The sequence below is a fragment of the Mobula birostris genome, chromosome 8, assembly GCF_030028105.1.
Source record: "Mobula birostris isolate sMobBir1 chromosome 8, sMobBir1.hap1, whole genome shotgun sequence".
Taxonomy (NCBI): Eukaryota; Metazoa; Chordata; class Chondrichthyes; order Myliobatiformes; family Myliobatidae; genus Mobula; species Mobula birostris.
Genome location: NC_092377.1, coordinates 157,322,223 through 157,343,021, shown reverse-complemented (window position 1 = coordinate 157,343,021; position 20,799 = coordinate 157,322,223). Strand labels below are relative to the sequence as shown.

Genomic DNA, 20,799 nt, shown 5'->3' with positions numbered 1-20,799 from the left:
TAACCAGAATGAGGTTTGGAAAAAGAGAGAAGGAGAGAGGGGGCAGAAATTATGAGAAGTTGGGCCAAAGGTGTTGCTTCCTTGCTGTATCGCGGTCAATAATGCCGTGAAGAGAAGGAAATCCTTCATGCCTACCCAATCTGTCCTACGTGTAATTCCAGACCTACAAGGAGTTTACCCATCGGACGGTGAAAGGCCTTGATAGAGTGGATGTGGAGAGGATGTTTCCTATGGTGGGAGAGTCTAAGACCAGAGGACGCAGCCTCAGAATAGAGGAGTGGCCTTTTACAACGGACATGAGGAGGAATTTCTTTAGCCAGAGAATGAGGAATCTGTAGAATTCTTTGCCACAGGGAGCTGAGGAGGCCAAGTCTTTATGTACATTTAAGGCAGATTGGTTGGTTGATTCTTGACTGGTCAGGACATGAAGGGATATGGGGAGAAGGCAGGAGATTGGGGCTGAGAGGGAAAGTAGATCAGCTATGATGAAATAGCAGAGCATTCACGTTGGGCCAAATGGCCAAATTCTGTTCCTATTTCTTATGGTAAATGGAAAGCCACTCAATTCAAGAATATCAAGGGATGCATAGTATCTGTTGTCCTTGCCAGTAACACCTAGGTACTGTCAAATAAGTAAAACAGACACACACACACACACACACACACACACACACAATGGATGGATCAACACTTAAGAGTAGATGGTTAGATTCACCAGGGCTTCCCAACTTTTTTTAATGCCATAGACCAATACCACTAAGCAAGGGGTCCATGGACATTGGATTGGGAACCCCTGATCTACACCATTAAGGAAACCATGAACATTGAACTGGGAAAAATGGGAAAGTACCTTCTGTGGGATCCAGGCGCCTGGCTCTGCGTCCATGCTTTGAGTTGTTGTGCACAAACATGTTATCCGAGACGGCCAGCACGTGCCCATCCACGTTGAGGGTTGTAGATAATACAACCTGTGAAGTAAGAGGCAGAGTACAGTGATTTGCTGTGAGTGTTGCCTTTCAAAGTGACTTCAGCAACATCGGACTCCAAGTCAGTGTTTCCTGGGAAGTAATCAATAACCCAAGCAACACACACACACACACACACACACACACACACACACACACACAGAAAACGCTGGAGGACTTCATCAGGTCAGGCAAATCTATGGAAAAGAATAAAGAGTTGACATTTCAGGCCGAGTCCTGTCATCAGAACAGAACCCAATCTCAGCCTGAAACATCAACAGCTTATTCTTTTCTATAGATGATGTCTGACCTGCTGACTTCCCCCTGTCTTTTGTGGCTATTTCTCTGGATTTCCAGCATCTGAAGAATCTCTTGTGTTTATGAAGGGAATAAACAGTCGATGTTTCACACCGAGAACACGTTGAGCACCTCTGCTCTATCCGCCTAAAGTGGAATTTCTGGTTCAAGCTGACAGGCAGGCAACAGTAACTCAAGTAACCACACGTCACAAAGAGGCATGCAAAAGAGCATCTCCGAACGCATAACACTTTGAATCTTGATGGGCTACAGCAGCAGAAATCCACACCGGGTTCTACTCTTGTGGCCGCTTTATTAGATACACTCTCTGAAGATCAGCAGTTTCTCTGATATTCAAACGTGGGACTGCAAAGGCTCCCTTTCTGTTTACCCTGTATACCTTGGAGTTCAGGTACAACACTGAGTCATGGAATCTGCAGAAGTTCTCTGATGACTCAGCAATAATTGGGTGTATAAAGGGAGGACAGGAATATGTATACGGGGCCCTGGTGGAGGACTTTGTCAAATGGTGCAAGCTGAATCATCTGCAGCTCAACATCGGTAAGACAAAGGAGATGGTGATGGACTTTAGGAAAACTAAGCCTGCACTGCTCCCTGTTACTACTGATGGTGAGGACATGGATGCGGTAAGGACCCACAAGTACCCGGGCGTGCACCTGGATGACAGACTTGAGTGGAGCACCAACACAGGGGCTGTGTACAAGAAGGGCCAGAGTTGCCTCTACTTCCAGAGGAGACTGAGGTCCTTTGGAGTCTGCAGGCCTCTCCTTCACATGTTCTACCAGTCTGTTGTCACCAGTACAATCTTCCATGTGGTGGTGTGCTGGGGTAATGGCATCAACACAGGTGATGCCAACAGAGTCAATAAACTGATTTGAAAGGCTGGCTCTGTTATAGGAGTCAAACTAGACACACCAGAAGAACAAAGGACCCTACGGAAAATCCTGGAAATTCTGGACAATGTTTCTCACTCTCTGCATGCCACATTGGCTGAACAGAGGAACACTTTTAGTAATAGAGTAAGATAACTGTGCTGCTCCTAAGAGCGCTATATGAGGTCATTCATACCCTCGGCTGTTGAGCTCTATAATGAGTCAACCTATAGCCAGGGAAGTGACGACCCCCTCCTGTTCGACTGTTTGCGGTAACTTGTTTGATATTCTTTCTTACTTCTCTTCTAATATTTGTCTATATCTGCACTTGTAATGCTACTGTGACACTAATTTCCTTTGGGATCAATAAATCTATCTATCTTCTATCTACCGCTCTTGATTTTATATATCTCTATAAGGTTACTGCAAAGCTTCCTGCAATCCAAGGGGGGAAAGAAACGGCCTAGCCAGTCTCTCCTTATAGCCTGAGCCCTCCAGTCCTACTAACAATCTCGTGCAGTGGGCCGTGGCTGTGTATCTTTTCAAGTGCCAATGAGCTGAGTGAGAAAGGGTGATAGAGGAAACAGAAATTTGACAAGGGCCGCTAATACAAAACAGATGTTCCCCTTTGTCCTTGAGTTCAGTGACTGAAGTCTATCGTCCACCTCCAACATAAAACTGTTTTTCCTTCAACAAAAAAACTTACATTTAAGCCCTTTATACTTACACAAACCTAGCTCTCAAAGAGTGTCAGATGCTGAGTGTTATTCTGAATAAGCCATTGAGACAAAAACTCTGAAAGGAGTGGTCATAGAAAGCATGAGCTGTTAACAACAGCCATGGCCAAAAAAGTGCAACAACGCCTCTATTTCCACAGGAGGCTAAAGAAATTTGGCAAGACCCTTTGACAGCCACCAACTTTTATTGATACACCATAAAAATGTAACCTATCCGGCTCGGTAAGGCAATTGGTCTGCCTGACACTGCAAAGAGTTCTGGCGCAATGCACACAAGATGCTGGGGGATCTCAGCAAGTCAGGCAGCATCCATGGAAAAGAGTAAACAGCCGACGTTTCGGGCGGGACTCTTCTTCTGGACTGAGAAGGAAGGGGAAGCTGCCAGAATAAAAAGGTGGGCGGGGAGGGGGGGGGTGGCAGAACGGGAAGAGGCTAGCTGGAAGGTGACAGGTGAAGCCAGGTGGGTGGGAAATGTCAAAGGCTGGAGGAGAAAGAATCTGATAGGAGAGGACAGCAGAACATAGGAGAAAGGGAAGGAGGAGGTGACCCAGGGTGAAGTAAAAGGCAAGTGAGAAGAACTGAGGGGTTAGACTGGAGGGGATGGATTTGTTCATCAGAAGGCGAAATCGATACACGGCTCAACATATCACCGAAACCAGTCTCCCCTCCACGAACTCTGTCTACACTCCTCGCTGCCTTGGTATAGCAGCCAGCCAATCTGGATATTCTCTTCTGTTCCCTTCATCATGCAGAAGATACAAAAGTCTAAAAGTATGTGTAATCAGGCGCAAGGACAGTTTAATTCTGTTATTGACAGGCATCCGTTAGTCTTGCGAGACCACGGATCTGTCCCTGGAAAGTCTTCACTCTCCAGGGTTCAGGCCTGGGCAAGGTTGTATGGAAGACCAGCAGTTGCCCGTGCTGCGTCTCCCCTCTCCACGATACCGATGTTGTCCAAGGGAAGGGCATTAGGACCCATACAGCTTGGCACCAGTGTCGTCGCAGAGCAATGTGTGATTAAGTGCCTTGCTCAAGGATCGGCTGGGGCTCGAACTCACGACCTTCAGGTCGCTAGTCCAATGCCTTAACCACTTGGCCACGTGCCCACAATTCTGTTATTATTAGACTATCAAACAGTCCCCTAGTATAATAAGATCAAAGTTCAAAGTAAAGTTTATTATCAAAGTACGTATATGTCACTATATACAACCCTGAGATTCATTTTCTTGTGGGCATACTCAATAACTAGTAACAGGATCAATGAAAGACTACCCAACCCGAGTGCAGAAGACAACAAACTGTGCAAATAAATAAATAAATAGCAATAAATAACGAGAACATGAGATGAAGCGTCCTTGAAAGTGAGTCCATTGGTTGTTGGAATGTCTCAATGATAGGGCAAGTGAAGTTGAGTGAAGTTACCCTCCTTTGTTCAAGAGCCTGTTGGTTGAGGGGTAGTAACTGTTCCTGAACCTGGCAGTGTGAGTCCTGAGGCCCCTGTACATTTTTCCTGATGACAGCAGTGAGCAGAGAGCATGACCTGTGCGGCGGCAATCTCTGACGATGGGTGCTGCTTTCCTAAGACAGTGCTTCATGTAGATGTGCTCAATCTACATTGAGCTTTGCACACGATATACTGGGCTGAATCCACTACTTTTTGTGGAAATGCATGCCCTCTTGACCTCATAATCTACCTCATTATGGCCTTGCACCTTTTTGTCTGCCTTCACTGCACTTCTTCAGTAAAACTTTATTCTGCATTCTGTTGTTGTTTTCCCTCATTCTACCTCGGTGCACGGTTGCAATTAACTGATCTGCCTGCAAAAAAAAATTTTTCACTGTACCTCAGTACACGTGACTGCAATAAACCAGCTTAATCCAGTCTTCAAAGGTTCTACTAAAATTGCATTCAATCTCATATCCAATACTCACTAGACATTGTTGTTGTTCCTTTCTGTGCCTTCTAGCACATCGGGCAGCAACCCTTTCATTTCTTCAGCATTTGCCTGTGTTTTTTAAAGGTGCTGAGTTGCTACCTCAACCCTCTCTACCCAGTACAGATGGAAAGCATTCAGGGAGCTGGACCCGCCGGATTCAAACCCAGGACCACCCACCTCAGAGTCCTCTACACCACTGGCCGGCTGACGCACCAGACATAATAAAAACCTAAGGTGATTCACAGTTGTGATTCTGTAATACAAACTGCACAGGGAAAAGCTTCCACCAAGTGGGAAGAATTCTGCTGAGGGGATAGATCCACAGCAGAACATAAACTGCGCAAGAAGGGGAGAATGAAGAATGTTGGCGTGAGATGGAAGGGGCTGTTTGAATGACTGATACCGCACTAATGTATTACTGTACTGAGCAAGTAGTAATCAGGAGCGTTTATGTATTACACGACGTGTGTTAGGACTCTACACTGTTCATGAATTTAATTATTTTTTAATAGGCACCTGAGACTTCACCAAGTAATGACCTCCTGATATTGCGTGTGTGGGCGAGAACACACAGGAAATGGGAATACACAGGTGAGTCAGCTTAGTTGCTTGCAGACAGCTCAATAGTTGTGATGGGAGAGTGCTGGGTAAAGGCTGAACCCCTCTCTGCATTCTGTGCCAGCCGAGAGCAGTTGCCAAATTGGGATATCATTAAAGGATATAAACAATGATTGTCAAAGTGGAAATAAGGAAGTTATGCTATAAGACCATAAGATATTGGAGCAGAATTAGGCCATTCTGCCCATCAAGTCTGTTCCACCATTCTATCATGGCTGATCCTGGATCCCACTCAACCCCATACACCTGCCTTCTCATCATAACCCTTGATGCCCTGACCAATCAGGAAGTTATCAATTTTCGCGTTAAGTATACCCAAAGCCTTGGCCTCCACGGCTGTCTGTGGCAGAGCACTCCACAGATTCGCTGCTCTTGGCTAAAAAAAAAAAGTCCCTCCTTACCTCTGTTCTAAAGGGTTGCCCCTCAATTCTGAGGCTGTGCCCTCTAGTTCTGGACACCCCACCAGAGGAAGCATCCTCTCCACATCCACCTTATCTAGTCTTTTCAACATTCGATAAGTTTCAATGAGATCCTTCCACATTCTTCTAGATTCCAGTGAGTACAGGCCCAAAGCTGCCAAACACTCCTCATTCCCAGAATCATCCTCGTGAACCTCCTCTGGACTCTCTCCAAGGAAAACATATCCTTTCTGAGATATGGGGCCCAGGACTGTTGACAATACTCCAAGTGCAGCCTGACTAATGTCTTAAAAAGCCTCATCACTATCTCCTTGTTTTTGCATTCTATTCTGCTATGGACACAAAAGATTCTGCAGATGCTGGAAATCCACACTAACACAAAGAAAATGCTGAAGGAACTCAGCAGGGCAAGTAGAATCTGCGGAAGTGAATTAATGGTCGACATTTTGGGCTGAGATCCTTCATCAGGACTGGAAAGGAAGGCGAAAGAATCCGAATCAGGTTTACTATCACCGGCAAGTGTCGTGAAGTTTGTTGTGATGCAGCAGCAGTACATTGCAACACATAATAAAATCTGTGAATTACTGTAAATATAAATAAATATAAAAGTTAAATTAAAGTGTTGCAAAAAAAAAAGTCAGAATAAGAAGGTGGATGTAGGTAGATGGCAGGCAGATGGTAGGTGAAACCAGGTAAGGGGGAAGGTGGGTGGTTGGGAGGGAGGGGATGAAGTAAGAAGCTGGGACGTGATAGGTGGCTATGCAAAAGGTTGATGAAGAAGAAGGGATCTAATAGGAGATGAGCGTGCACTCTGAAAGACAGGGAAGAAGGAGGGGGACCAGAAGAAGGTGATAGGCAGGTGAGGAGAAGAGAAGGGGTAAGAGGTCCGTGTCAGAAGGGGGAATGGAAAGCTTATGGGGTGTTAGCTTTCATAAGTCAAGGGATAGAGTTTAAGAGTCACGATGTAATGATGCAGCTCTATAAAACTCTGGTTAGGGCACACTTGGAGAACTGTGTCCAGTTCTGGTCACCTCCTTATAGGAAGGATGTGGAAACATTGGAAAGGTTACAGAGGAGATTTACCAGGATGTTGCCTGGTTTAGAGAGTATGGATCATGATCAGAGATTAAGGGAGCTAGGGCTTTAATCTTTGGAGAGGAGGAGGATGAGAGGAGACATGATAAAGGTACACAAGATAATAAGAGGAATAGATAGAGTGGATAGCCAGCGCCTCTTCCCCAGGGCACCACTGCTCAATACAAGAGGACATGGCTTTAAGGTAAGGGGTGGGAAGTTCAAGGGGGATATTAGAGGAAGGTTTTTTACTCAGAGAGTGGTTGGTGCATGGAATGCACTGCCTGAGTCAGTGGTGGAGGCAGATACACTAGTGAAGTTTAAGAGACTACTAGACAGGTATGTGGAGGAATTTAAGGTGGTGGCTTATATGGGAGGCAGGGTTTGAGGGTCAGCACAACATTGTGGACCGAAGGGGCTGTACTGTGCTGTACTATTCTATGTTTTCTGTATGAAAAGGAGGAGGAGAGAAAAATTACTGAAAGCTAAAGAAATTGATGGTCCTGCCATCAGGTTGGAGGCTACCCAGACGGAATATGAGATGCTGCTTCTCCAACCTGAGAGAGGCCTAATCATGGCAGTGGAGGAGGCCTTGGACTGACAGGTCCGAATGGGAATGGGGAGTGGAATTAAAATGATTGGCCTCTGGGAAATCCTGCCTGTTAAGTTACTTACGTTATGGGGCAGGCTGGGAAATTTTCCTCTGTTACATTGACATTGGGTCTACAGTTTTTGTCTTGTAACAGCTGGCTGTTAGATACAACAGAACACAACAAAGAACAGGGTCAAAAGAACCACTCTTTTGGCTCTTCACATGGCCTTAGATCACCTGGACAATACAAACACCTACATCAGGATGCTGTTCGTTGACTATAGCTCAGCATTTGACATCATCATTCCCACAGTCCTGATCAATAAGCCACAGAGCCTGGGCTTCTGTACTTCCCTCAGCAATTGGATCCTCGACTTCCTAACAAGGAGACCACAATCTGTGCAGATTGGTGATAATATCTCCGTCTCGCTAATGATCAACACTGGTGTACCTCAAGGGTGTGTGCTTAGCCCACTGTTCTACTCCCTCTCTCCCTCCCATGACTGTGTGGCTAGGCACAGTTCAAATACTATTTATCAAGTTGCTGATGATAAAATCATTGCTGGTAGAATCTCCAGATGGAGGTAAGAGGGCATACAGGAGCAAGATACACCAGCTAGTGGAATGGTGTCACAGCAACAACCTGGCACTCAATGTCAGTAAGATGAAAGAGCTGATTGGGGACTTCAAGAAGGGTAAGACGAAGGAACACAAACCAATCTTCATAGAGGGATCAAAAGTGGAGAGAGTGATCAATTTTAAGTTCTTGGGTGTCAGGATCTCATCTGGTTCCAACATATCGATGCAGCTATAAAGAAGGCAAGACTGTGGCTATATTTCACTAGGAGTTTGAAGAGATTTGGTTTGTCATCTAAAGCACTCAAAATCTTCTATAGCTGTACCATGGAGAGCATTCAGATGGGCTGCATCACTGTCTGGTAATGGCAGCAGGGGGAAGTGGGGGGCTGCACTACACAGGACCAAAAGGAGTTACAGAAAGTTGTTAAATTAGTCAGGTTCATCTTGGGTACCAGCCTCCATAGTATCCAAGACTCAAGGAGCAGTGCCTCAGAAAGGTGGCGTCCATTAAGGACCCCCAACGCCCAGGACATACCCTCTTCTCGTTGTTACCATTGGGCAGGAGGTACAGAAACCTGAAGGCACACATTCAACGATTCAGGAACAGCTTCTTCCCCTCTGCCATCTAATTCCTAAATGGACATTGAACCCACGAACTCTACCTCACTTTTTTTATATATTATTTCTGTTTCGTACTATTTTTAATCTATTTAATATACAGATATATACTCACTGTAATTGATTAACTTATTTATTTATTTATCTATCTATATCATGTATCGCATTGAACTGCTGCTGCCAAGTTAACAAATTTCACGACACATGCCGGTGATAATAAACCTGATTCTCATTCTCCCAGGGAAGAAATGCCGAGTACTGGGACACATGCATTTAAAGGGAGAGGGGAGAGGTTTAAAGGAGAGTTTTATTTTTAAATTGAGAGTGTGGTAGGTGCATGGTCAGGGCTACCGGTGATGGTGTTGGAAGCTGATACAATTGTGGCATTTAAGACACTCTGAGTAAGGCACAGGGTCCTTAAAGTTGTTATATCCAGGGGTGGTAATAGGGACAAGCTCCCACCACCTATTGAATGCTCCCAAAGGCATGCGCCTCAGGTAGCCTCTGACAACCAAGTCCAGCTCCTGGCCTTCATGTGTGGCTTAGCTACTAAGCCCAGTAGAACCATTTCTGCTGACAGGAGAAGGGGCAAAGGCAGGTTACAGGTGCTTTAAAACCAGTTGCTTTGGGCAGGTGGGTCTCCTCAGCCATCTACGAGAAGGAAAACTCTAATCTCAAACCTCCGCTGCCTTGCGGCTATACCCACTCATGGGAAAGGCTTCGGGAGTAAACCCCAAGGGAAAAATCAGGAGCTGGAGTCCGTAAGGCAGTCCTACGTCGAGTTCAATGTCACCTGGCAACTCCTGCAATGATGCTTGTGACATACTGTATCAATCTCTGCCATTCCTTTGCGTTCATTAGATGCATGGGCAACAGCTTGCTCTCGATATTGTACCGACCTGGCCTGCATATCTAGACAGTTAGGACACAATATCCATGGTCAACCCTGGCCAATGGAGGCCTCGAGTTAGGCACATGAATACACAGTAAATAGGAAGTTGTGGCTCCTACACAGGAAGGAGAGAATTAGCTTAATTCAGCATCATGTTCATCACATTTCCTCTTTCCATTGTCTCAGTGCCCACTTCAGGCTGAAGTCGTGACTAGTGCTGTGGGACCATCGGGAAGAAGCATTGCAAATGCAGACACGCAACCCCACCCCCTGCGTTTGTTTAGTTCAGTACTCGCTTGTAACACGCTTAATTCTTAGTTTTATAACTTGGGAAGATCTAATGGAGTACCCACCAAGACAAAGGATTACTGAATGGTCAGTACTGTAGTTCTGTGTAGTTTAGGGTTGTTTAGGCGAGCCCTTGTTTAGCTCGACGCCGATTAACTATTTATAAATAAATAGTTCATATGCCCATTTGCAATCTCTGTCTTCTGTTTCACTTACTGGATCCTTGAATATGCCTCTGTATTACACAGACAGGTATGGAAACACCAATGCCCATGAACGTTAAAGGCTACAGAAAGTCCGGTCCATCACGGGCAAAACCCTCCCCACCATTCTCTACATTTACATGGAGTGCTGCCACAAGAAAGCAGTATCCGTCATCAAAGAACCCTCCCCCAACCCATCCAGGCCATGCCCTTTTCTCACTACCACCATCAGGCAGGAGGTGCAGAAGTCTTGGGTCCCACACCACCAAGTTCAGGAACAGTTATTACCCTTCAACCATCAGATTCCTGGACCAGCGTAGGTAACTTCATTCACACTGCACTGTACTGAGTCTGTGATCTACAGACTCACTTTCAAAGACTCTTTACAGCTCATTATTTTTTATTTGCTCAGCTTGTCTCCATTTGCACATGGTTGTTTGGCTGTCTTTATTTGTTTCTGCATAGTTTTTTGCATATTCTATTGTAATTCTTTAAACTTCCTGTCTTTGGACTGTGGAGGAAACCCGAGCACCTGGGGGAAACCGATGCGGTCACAGGACGCCGCTGTCTTGCCTTCTTTATGGCTGCATCGATATGTTGGGTCCGGGTTAGGCCCTCAGAGATAGTGACACCCAGGAACTTGAAACTGCCCACTCTCTCCATTTCTGATCCTTTCTGAAGTCCACTATCGGTTCTTTCATCTTACTGATTTCGAACGGAGTTGAGGAAAAACTTTTTCACACAGAGGGTTGTGGTTCTGTGGAATGCTCTGCCTCAGAAGGCAGTGGAGGCCAATTCTCTGGATTCTTTCAAGAAAGAGTTAGATAGAGCTCTTAAAGACAGCGGAGTGAAGGGATATGGGGAGAAGGCAGGAAAAGGGTACTGATTGTGGATGATCAGCCATGATCACAGTGAACGGTGGTGCTGGCTTGAAGGGCTGAATGGCCTACTCCTGCACCTATTGTCTATTGATATTGAGTGGAAGGTTGTTGCTGTGACACCACTCAACTAGCTGGCATATCTCACTCCTGTATGCCCTCCCGTCCCCATCTGAGATTCTGCCAACAACGGTTGTATCATCAACAAATTTATAGATGGCACTTGAGCTGTGCCTAGCCACGCAGTCATGTGTATATAGAGTAGAGCAGTGGTAATACAACTATTGTACAATGGTCAATTAGCCTACCGAATTCTAAAGCCTAATGTTTATGATTCTGGACTGGTCAATGAGTTATTATGGCCTCCACTGTTCACTTAGGCAGTGCCAGTACCGATCACAGAAACCCAACATGTAGATGAAACACTTCTTCACATCGCCTCTGGGTCTTCTGAAATCGTGTGTCCTCTCAATATCAGCCCTTGCGCTTCGGGGAAATGTTCCTTCTGATGCTAGAAGCTGCCTCTGCTGTCTGCAGCAGGCAGAGAACGGACAACCAGTGGTGGCTTGTACCTTGCTCGAGTGAACACGGGCTACCAACAGGCTGAGCATTCTGAATTAATTGCCTCACACACTCAGAGGAATTGCCGTTTGGGTGAGATTACAGAGGGCAGCAAGAAGAGAGAGAGAGAGAGAGAAAAAAATCATCCCAGTTTTCAAGAGAGGCGGGGAAGGATTAGCAAAATTAATTTCTTGCATCTGGCAAGCATAAAGGCATTTGTGCAAGGTTCATGCTTGGGATGTAACATAATCTGTAAAACGAGCGAATCATTCTACTTAATCATTTAAACAAGGTTGCAGTAATGTGTTTGCAGTAGGGAGGGCTGAGATCTTTGGTCAGTGCCAGCATTCGTCCCCCTTGTCAGTGTCCTGGGTCACTGGAGTTGACCCGACCCATCTGGAGTCCATCCGTCATTCCCCGACAACTTCCTGAAACACCTCCCTCCATTTCCTGCTGCCTTTTCCACTGCACTCCTCGGCTTCCAGAACCACAAATTCACCCGAGCCCGTGTCCAGGGGGTCGGATGCAATCCCGCTCCTATCCCCATAACACCAGCCATAAATCCTGGCAACTTCAAAATCTCTTGGATCTCGGAAAAGCAGTCAGGTTTGGGATCTGAGGGTGTTTTTTTTTCTCTGTCTTTTCCCATGATCTGCATTCCTCGCTTGTGCAGCAATCTATTTTCTGCCAGAGAAGTATAAACGTGAACGTTATGGTTTAAACATGAATCCACGCAACGATCTCACGATCTGTGCTGTGCGTTCAACTTCCCAGCTTTATTGGATGTTGCTGAGCCAAACAGTTGTTATGCTTCCTTCACAAGTTTGCATCAATTCAGATAAAATACAAAAATAAGACAGGATAAACATTCACGGCGCCCACCTCATCAAACACTCCCAGGTAAATAACAGGATATTTTAAGAAGAAAAACAAATCTCCTTCTATCTTGCCCTTTCAAGTTTAGATACAGCGTGGGCTAGCATTCCCTCGACTCAACTATCAGACTTTACAAGGTCAAAATTCAAAACACACAAATGTATATTCCCTGAGGGAATTTTTTTTTAAAAAAGGGAGAAGTTAAAGATTGAAAAGAAAGAGGCATGCAATGTTGTAAAAGGGCCCTGAAGAATGGGAAGACTTAGCAGTTGACAAGATGACCGGAAGAAGGGAAATAGAGCGAGATGTTACCATTCGGAGACAGGTTTATTTTTTTTTAGAAAGGAGGTAGATGTAGGTCCTTTACATGCAGAGACAGAAGGAGTTATGATAGGAAACAGGGAAATAGCAAGGACATCGTGTAAATACTTTTGCGCCTCATTTCATGTCAGAAGATACAGAATTTAACAGGAAAACAGTGAGGAATGAAAGGTTGAGTGAAAATGAGGAAGTTAAGAAAATTTAACTCAGTTATAAAATAAAAGAACGGGAATAAAATCCAATACATTTCCTCGCCTCTGCTGTAAGATTTCAAAATGAATGGGTGCAGAGAGCAAGAATACGTTGATTTTTATCTTCTAGAATTATAGGGGTTCTGGACTGGTCTTCATCATTCGGAATATAATCTCATTCAACAGGAGGAAGGAGGAAGTGGTGTACAGTCATTAGACTGGCAAGAGAGCACAAATTTATTTTGAGGCACAGAGCAACAGGACACTTCAGCAAACATTTGATTTTTTAGATCCTTCGTAGTTCAGTCTGCAGTGAGGGATTGGCAGTGGAGAGAGTCAACAGCCTTAGATTCCTGGGTACCACCATATCAGATGACCCATTCTGAAACCAGCACGTAGATGCACTAACAAGGAAGGTACAACAGAGTCTTTAATTTCTGGGGTGCTGAAGGAAGTTTGACTTGTCACTAAACACTCACACTTCCACAGATGTACTGTTGAAGCTATCTTGACTGGTTGCATCAGGGTCTGGTACGACACGTTGAATGCGCGGGAACATATGAACCTCCAAAGAATCGTGAATCAGCTCAATATATGATGGACACACCCTGCCCCACCATCGGGAATATCTACAGGAGGCGCTGCATCAAGAAGGCAACATCATCAAAAATCCTCACCATCCAGGCCATGCTACCTTCTCACAGCTAACATCAGGTGCAAAAGCCCCACATCATCAGGATCGAGAATAGCTACACACTCCCTTTCAACCATTCGGTCCTTGAACCATCTGACACAACCCTAATCACTATAGTTCAGCAACACAGACTTTGTACTAAAATAGACATTTTTGTTCTAATTGCGTTCCTGTAATTGTGCTCCTTACTGTAAACATTGTATGGAATTTATTTTTAATCCATATTTTTCTTGAATCTTTCTAATGCCCAAGTTGGTGCAGTCTTTCATTGATTCTGTTATGGGTTATTATTCTATTATGGATTTATTGAGTATGCCCGCAAGAAACTAAATCTTAGAGTTGTATGTGGTGACATATTATGTACTTTAATGTTTGAAATTTGAACTTAACGCTATGTCCCTGTGACACTGCTGCAAGTGAGTTTTTTATTGCACTTGAGCATATGTCAATAAAATCAACTTTGATCTTGACTTTTAGATGTTGGCTAAAGGGAAACCAGACACATAATTTTACGAAGTTGTAACTAAACAAGAGGTTGTAATACAGACGAGGGACCTGTGTGTTTGAGCCCAATGCATTAAGCGCTGCGCAATAGATAAGGAAATATCTGGTAAGATAAGACGATCATTGCCCGGGGCTCAGCTATTTACAATCTACACTCAGTGGCTACTCTATTAGATACACCTGCTCATTGATGCAAAATATCTAATCAACCAATCATGTGACAGCAACTCAATGCATAAAAGCATGCAGACATGATCAAGAGGTTCAGTTGTTGTTCAGACCAAATATCAAAATGGGGAAGAAATGTGATCTAAGTGACTTTGACCATGGAATGGTTGCTGGTGCCAGATGGGGTGGTTTGAGTACCTCATAAACTGCTGATCTCCTGAGATTTCATGCACAGCAGACTCTAGAGTTTACAGAGAATGGTTTAAAAAACAACCAAAAAAATCATTGGGTTTGGAGGCTTGTGTGCCTCATCGACCTCATCGACGTGGAGAGTTGTGTTGTCTAGAGCCAGGGCTTGCTACCTTGGCTCTTGGCACGGTCTCCCATGTCAAAAAGGTCAAAGGGTGGAGGCCAGACTAAGAGTGGTCCACTGGTCCTCCAGATTTGGGGATTCAGCTCGGGGCTAACAATCCCGACTGATCAAAAAATAAATTGTTACGGAAACAGCAATGAAGTGCCCTTCTACATCTGTGTGTGACTGAGGAGCCCGCACCAGACCAGGAGCACAATAGAGAAGATGGCCAAAGACAGACAGAGATAGAGAACTTCATTGCTGCCCGAGTCACCAGCGGCATAACGGGCAGTAAGCAAATAGGACGGAGGCGGAGTTGAGATATTAACTGTCGGGGCAGGATTAGTGGTCCTACTCTGGCTCACATTTCTCAGCATCTGCTGCAACGTGAGTGAGATGTGGAATGAATCGCCGAGCTGCTCCAAAATGTACCTTAGGTTCAGGTACATCACTAGCCAATCCCCTCTTTAGTACTACACCTTTGATTTGCGTTTTAGGGCTTTCCAAAGCATTTGACTGACAATGAAGCACATTCTGAAATGTTGCCACCAGTGGAGCATTGCAGCAGCCAATTTTTACACAGAAAGATCCCACAGACCTTCACGCTGCGGTGAGTAAATAACCTGCTTTGTTTGTTTTGAGTAACATTAATTGAGGCATAAAGATTGATCAGGACCCCTGCTTCTCCTCCCAAGCACTTCCTTAAGATCCAATAGAGAAACTAGATATGGTCTTGGTTTAGTGTTGCACCCAGTGGATGGTGTTTTCAACATCTTAGACCTTCCTTGGTGTAGTTCCCACAAGGTCATACAAAATTTTCACTTTCGTGCTCCAAGAGGAGGACTTGAACCCAGATGTTGCTGACTCTTATCAAGGTGTGTGAAACCATTAGGGATATAGAATGCACACAGTCTTTTTCCCAGGGAAAGGAAATCAAAAACCTAGGGCAGAGGCTCCCAATCTGGGGTTCACAGATGCCTCAATTAATGGTAAGGCTCCATGGCATAAAAAAGGGTTTGAGAACTCTGACCTAGGGCATGGGCCTAAGGTGAGAGGGGAAAGTACTGAAAGGGACCGGGGAAACATCTTCATGCAGAGGGTGGTGTGTATATGGAACAAGCTGCCAGGGGAGTCTGTTAATGCAGGTCCAAGAACATAAACCTGGTGGCCACTTTATTAGGTGCACCCGCTTGTTAATGCAAATATCTCATCAGCCAATCATATGGCAGCAGCTCAATGTGTAAAAGCATGCAGACATGGCCAAGAGGTTCAGGGATTATTCAGACCAAACATCAGAATGGGGAAGAAATGTAATCTAAGTGAATTTGACCATGGAATGTTCGTTGGTGCCAGATGGGGTGGTGTGAGTATCCCTGAAACTGCTGATCTCCCGGGATTTTCATGCACAACAGTCTCTCGAATTTACAGACAATAGTGCGACCAACAAAAATCATCCCGTGAGTGGCAGTTGTGTAGGTGAAAATGTCTTGTTCATGAAAGAGGTCAGAGGAGAATGGCCGGACTGTTTCAAGTCTACAGGGAGACGACAGTAACTACACGTTACGACAGTGGTGTGCTGGAGAGCATCTCTGAATGCACAGCATGTCAAACCTTGAAGTGGATGGGCTACAACAGCAAAAGACCACATCAAGTTCCATTTGAGTACCTAATAAGGTTTTACTGAGTGTATGTAAAAGACGTCGGGGTAGGTACATAGATAGGAGAAGTCTGGGGGGATATCTGACTAGACTGGCAAATGGGACTAACTTTGATGGACACCTCAATCAGCATGAACATGTTTGTCTGAAGGGCTGTTATCCTATGACTTGGAGTGGAGAAAGCGACAGACTGTGCCACAATTAACTTAACTGCCTTTGGTTTGGAACCATCCTTTGAGGCTGCATTAGCAGACCCCATCCAAGAACATGGTGACACGTTCTATCGTTGGTGTTTCCCGGCTTGCAGGCTGAAAAATCGCCCAGGCTTTCCGCCAGAGGCAAGTTGCTTGTGGGAAGGACCACCCTATAGCATTCCTGATCTCCAACACTGATTACTTCCTGCCCACGGGTCTTATATAATCCTCAACAAAATGGTGATCTCAATCTGTGATATGGAGCGAGTGGGAATGCTTTACGGTACCTGAAATCGGCGCATGTCCCGAGGGTTCCCCGCTGTTTTCAAGCAGTTCTGATTACACTTCAGGAAGAACTTCAAGAAGAATCTGAAAACAAAGCAAACATACTTTTTCACTGATGTGCCCCGCAAGAAGCAAAGAACACTGCAATAAAATCCACATTTCCCTAACTGTGGGAATTCTCTGTTGCAGGAACGTGGTAACTAGCAGCAGTAGTGGGAATGGGTCAGTCAGCCACTCAAATCTTCCCACCAGTTAAGAAGATCATGTTCAATCTGATTGTAACCTGAAGTCTGCATTCCTGTCTACCCACAGAACCTTTCACCCCCTCACTTATCAAAAATCTATCGACCTCTGCCTTAAAGACTCTGCATCCACCTTCCTTTGAGGAAGAGAGTTCCAAAGACTCATGACCCTCTGAAAGAAAGAAGCTGGCCTCATTTCTGTTAAATTCAGATTTATTCCATATCGCATCATTGCCCTTGATAAAGGTCATCTCCTCTTGTGTTTCAATGCTGACCCTTGACCCCTGGTTCTACATTCTCCCATAGGAGGAAATATCCTCTCCATGTCCACCCTGCAAATCCCTCAGGGTCTTACATACTTCAGTCAAGACCCTTTCCAGTCATTCCGAACTCTTATAGGTACAAGTCTGTTCTACCCAACCTAGGTAATTTAATTTTTTATTTTTTATTTACAGATACAGCACAGTTACGGGCCCTTCCAGTGCAATAAACCCGCGCTGCCCAATTACACCAATGTGACCCATTTGTCTTTTGAAAGTGAGATGAAACCAGAGCACCCGGAGGAAACCCACGTGCTTATGGGGAGACTGTGCAGCGGCAGAAACGAACCCGGATTGCTGGCGCTGTGACAGTGTTGCGCTAACTGCTACGCCCCACGATAATACCCCACTGTATTTTCCCTTTGTGCAGACCACTGGCAACTGAGACCTGTAGTTCACAGCAAAGGACTGGAGAGGAAGGTGCGGTAGAGAGAAGAGGAAGACAGCACTCTGTTGCACAAACTGAGAGTTGTGGCAAGGATCTGCTAGTAGTTAAGTGGGGATGGAGTAGAGGGGGTAGACTATGATCTAAGATGGGAGGAGGGCAATAACTACAATAGGTTTATGGGCCGCATGCCTTCATCTGGGCCATGCATTTCTCTAATTCCTGCATGTATTCTGCCACAAACTTCCTCGAAACTGTAAGTGTCGTTCCTGAGACCAAGGTATTTCAGAATCAGAATCAGGATTATTGAGGAATCAGTTCAGTGCTGGGGTGAGTGAAATTATCCACACTGGTTCAGGAGCCTGATGGTTTAAGGATAATAACTGCTCCTAAACCTGGTGGTGTGGGACCTCAGCTCCTGTATCTCCTTCCTGATGGCTACAGCGAGAGAGAGCATGGGCTGGGTGGAGGGGGGTTTTGACGATGGATTCTGCTTTCTTGTGGTAGTGCTCTGTGTAGATGTGATCAATGGTGTGGTATTGAGTCACACGAAGGGTCAACTTGCCTGAGATGGCAGATTTCCTTTTCCAAATGACATTAGTCAACTAGATAATCCAAGCTTCATGGTTACTATTACTGACGGTTCTTATTTTTTAAATAAATTCTAGAGTTATTTGTGTTTAAGTACCCCCAACTCCTGTGATGGGATTTGACTCACATTTCCAGATCAATGTTTGGGGTGCTCGCTAATAATCTAATCACAACACTACCTTATCCCAATTATTTCAACTCATATTGTCAGTATTATCTATCCACTCATCGCTCTGTCCATCCATCCAACTGTCCGTCTGTCTACCCGTCCATCCACCCATCCATCCTTCCATCCAACCACTGAATCATCCATTCATTTATTTACCTCTTTATTTTTAAAATTTGAACAATTTTCTTTAGCACATTGATTGTCAATCTTTATTTATGTAAAGTGTTTTCATAAATTCTATTGTATCTCTTTATATTCCTGAAAATGAATCTCAATATAGTACATGTGGCATATAATAATTTTAATATTAAGTTAACTTTGACAGCCACCCCCTACCCTTTTACCTCTGTTGTTAGAACCTAACAGCCTTGTTTAATGCAACAAAATACTGGAGAAACTCAGCAGGTCAGGCAGTATCTATGGAGGGAAATAAGCAATCGACGTCTCGGGCCGAGATCCTTCATCATTTCTTACATCCAGACTCGGTTATTCCAGTTCACTATCACCATCTGTTCTTCATAACTCTCATGTCATCCAAATCTCTGTCCTAATTCCCACCCGTTCGCCCAGTACCTCTGAGCTCATTGACCTAGTTAGGAAACACCTCAATAGTAAAACATTTACTCTTATTGTCTAATCCCTGTCTGATATCCTGAACACTACAAACACTACCCTTCGATTTGTTAACTCCTCCAGCTCTGAGATCCACTGGTGTCTCTGTACTTCTCTAATCTTGGCCTTCTACTCGCCCCTGTGTGTGACTACACCATTCACAGCCTAGCCTCTAGCTGCTTAGAATTGCCTCCATAAACCTTCCTCCTTCTCTCCCCTCCAAGGCACTCCTTCATGAAGGGAAAAACAAAATAAAAACTGCAGATGCTATAATTCATTTATTTATTTTAAATTGAGAGATACAGCACGAGGGAGGAGAAGATGGTGGCGCTACGCAGCGCGCGCGGCTGTTCCGAATGAATATCGATTAGGTGTAACTAGGGGCCATGCACAATCCAGATTTGATGGGGACAGCCGTGAGAAGCTCAGAGGAACATCTGGAGTAACCTCTGAAATGCCTGCTTCGCTGCCGCTGTTACTGTGCGATCGAGAATCTCCGGAGACGAAGGCCCCAAATCCTCGGCCTTGCCTATTGCCTGCTGCCGGGGCCGGGGTCGAAGCGCTCGGCAGAGATGGTGCTCGGTGCTCGGTGTCAAAGAGGTGGTCGGAGGCTCGGAGTTTTCGGACGGACTCGGAGTCGGACTGTGGTCGGATGCTTCCAGGATGCTGCACCGGCAAGTTGGCGGCGCTGGACGTTTACTGTCTGCGTGAGATGATGGGACTTTCGAGAGACTTTGAGACTTTTACTGTGCCCATGGTCTGTTCTTATCAAATTATGGTATTGCTTTGCACTGTTGTAACTATATGTTATAATTATGTGGTTTTTGTTAGTTTTTAAGTCAGTTTGTCATGTGTTTTCGTGATATCATTCCGGAAAAACATTTCATCATTTCTTAATGCATGCATTACTAAATGGCAATAAAAGGGGACTGCGTGTCCTCATCATCATAATCATAATAACAGGCCCTATGAGCCTGCACCACCTAATTACAACATGTGACCTGTTAACCCGTATGTCTTTGGAATGTGGGAGGAAGCCATGACACCCAGAGGCAACCCACGTAGTCACAGGGAGTACAGACAAAGTCCTTACAGACAGTGGCAGGAATTGAACTTGGTTCGCTGGCACTGTAATAGCATTTGGCTAACCGCTACGTTAGCCGTCCCAGAAATCTGAAGTAAAACCGGAAAGTGCTGCCAATACTCAGCGGGTCAGGCGGATCTGTGCAGAAAGAAACAGAATTAACATTTCGGGTCAACGATCCTTCAGCAGAAAGGTTTCAATAATCCTGTTTCTCTTGCCACAGATGCCCCCTGGTCCTCTGAGTGCCTTGGGCATTTTCTGTGCTGCTCTTGCTAAGTTCTTGAGTGACTGGTTGCATTTCTCCCGATGAAGTTCAGCAGCAACTTTTATCATCATAAACTCTGTGAAGCATGACCGGACATAGACCTTTAAACGTGGTATAGGAATGCATTCCATTCAATGACTTTAATGACAAGATATTAATACGTCTACAGTCCTCAGTACATGAAAGTCACAGAGGCCTTTCCAGTTCAAAGACTCTCCCCTCTGTGGAAGTGTCTGTCATAGAGTATTACAGCACAGAAGTAGGCCCTTCGGTCCATCTAGTCTATTCCCACCTGTTTTTCTGCCGAGTCCCACACCTGGACCATAGCCTTCCATGC

The 20,799-nt window shown here is 45.0% G+C and overlaps 1 protein-coding gene across 6 annotated transcripts in view; it reads right to left on the bottom strand.

The window, feature by feature from the left end:
- Positions 1-20,799, bottom strand: part of LOC140201854 (transcription factor COE2) — a 340,017-nt gene that overhangs the window by 106,693 nt on the left and 212,525 nt on the right. For all 6 annotated transcript variants that reach the window (XM_072266588.1, XM_072266587.1, XM_072266585.1 and 3 more), the window contains 2 exons: positions 16,797-16,878; positions 851-968 (listed from right to left, as the gene is read on the bottom strand). In XM_072266588.1, the coding sequence (XP_072122689.1) occupies positions 851-968; positions 16,797-16,878 (200 nt within the window). The remainder of the gene's footprint in view (positions 1-850; positions 969-16,796; positions 16,879-20,799) is intronic.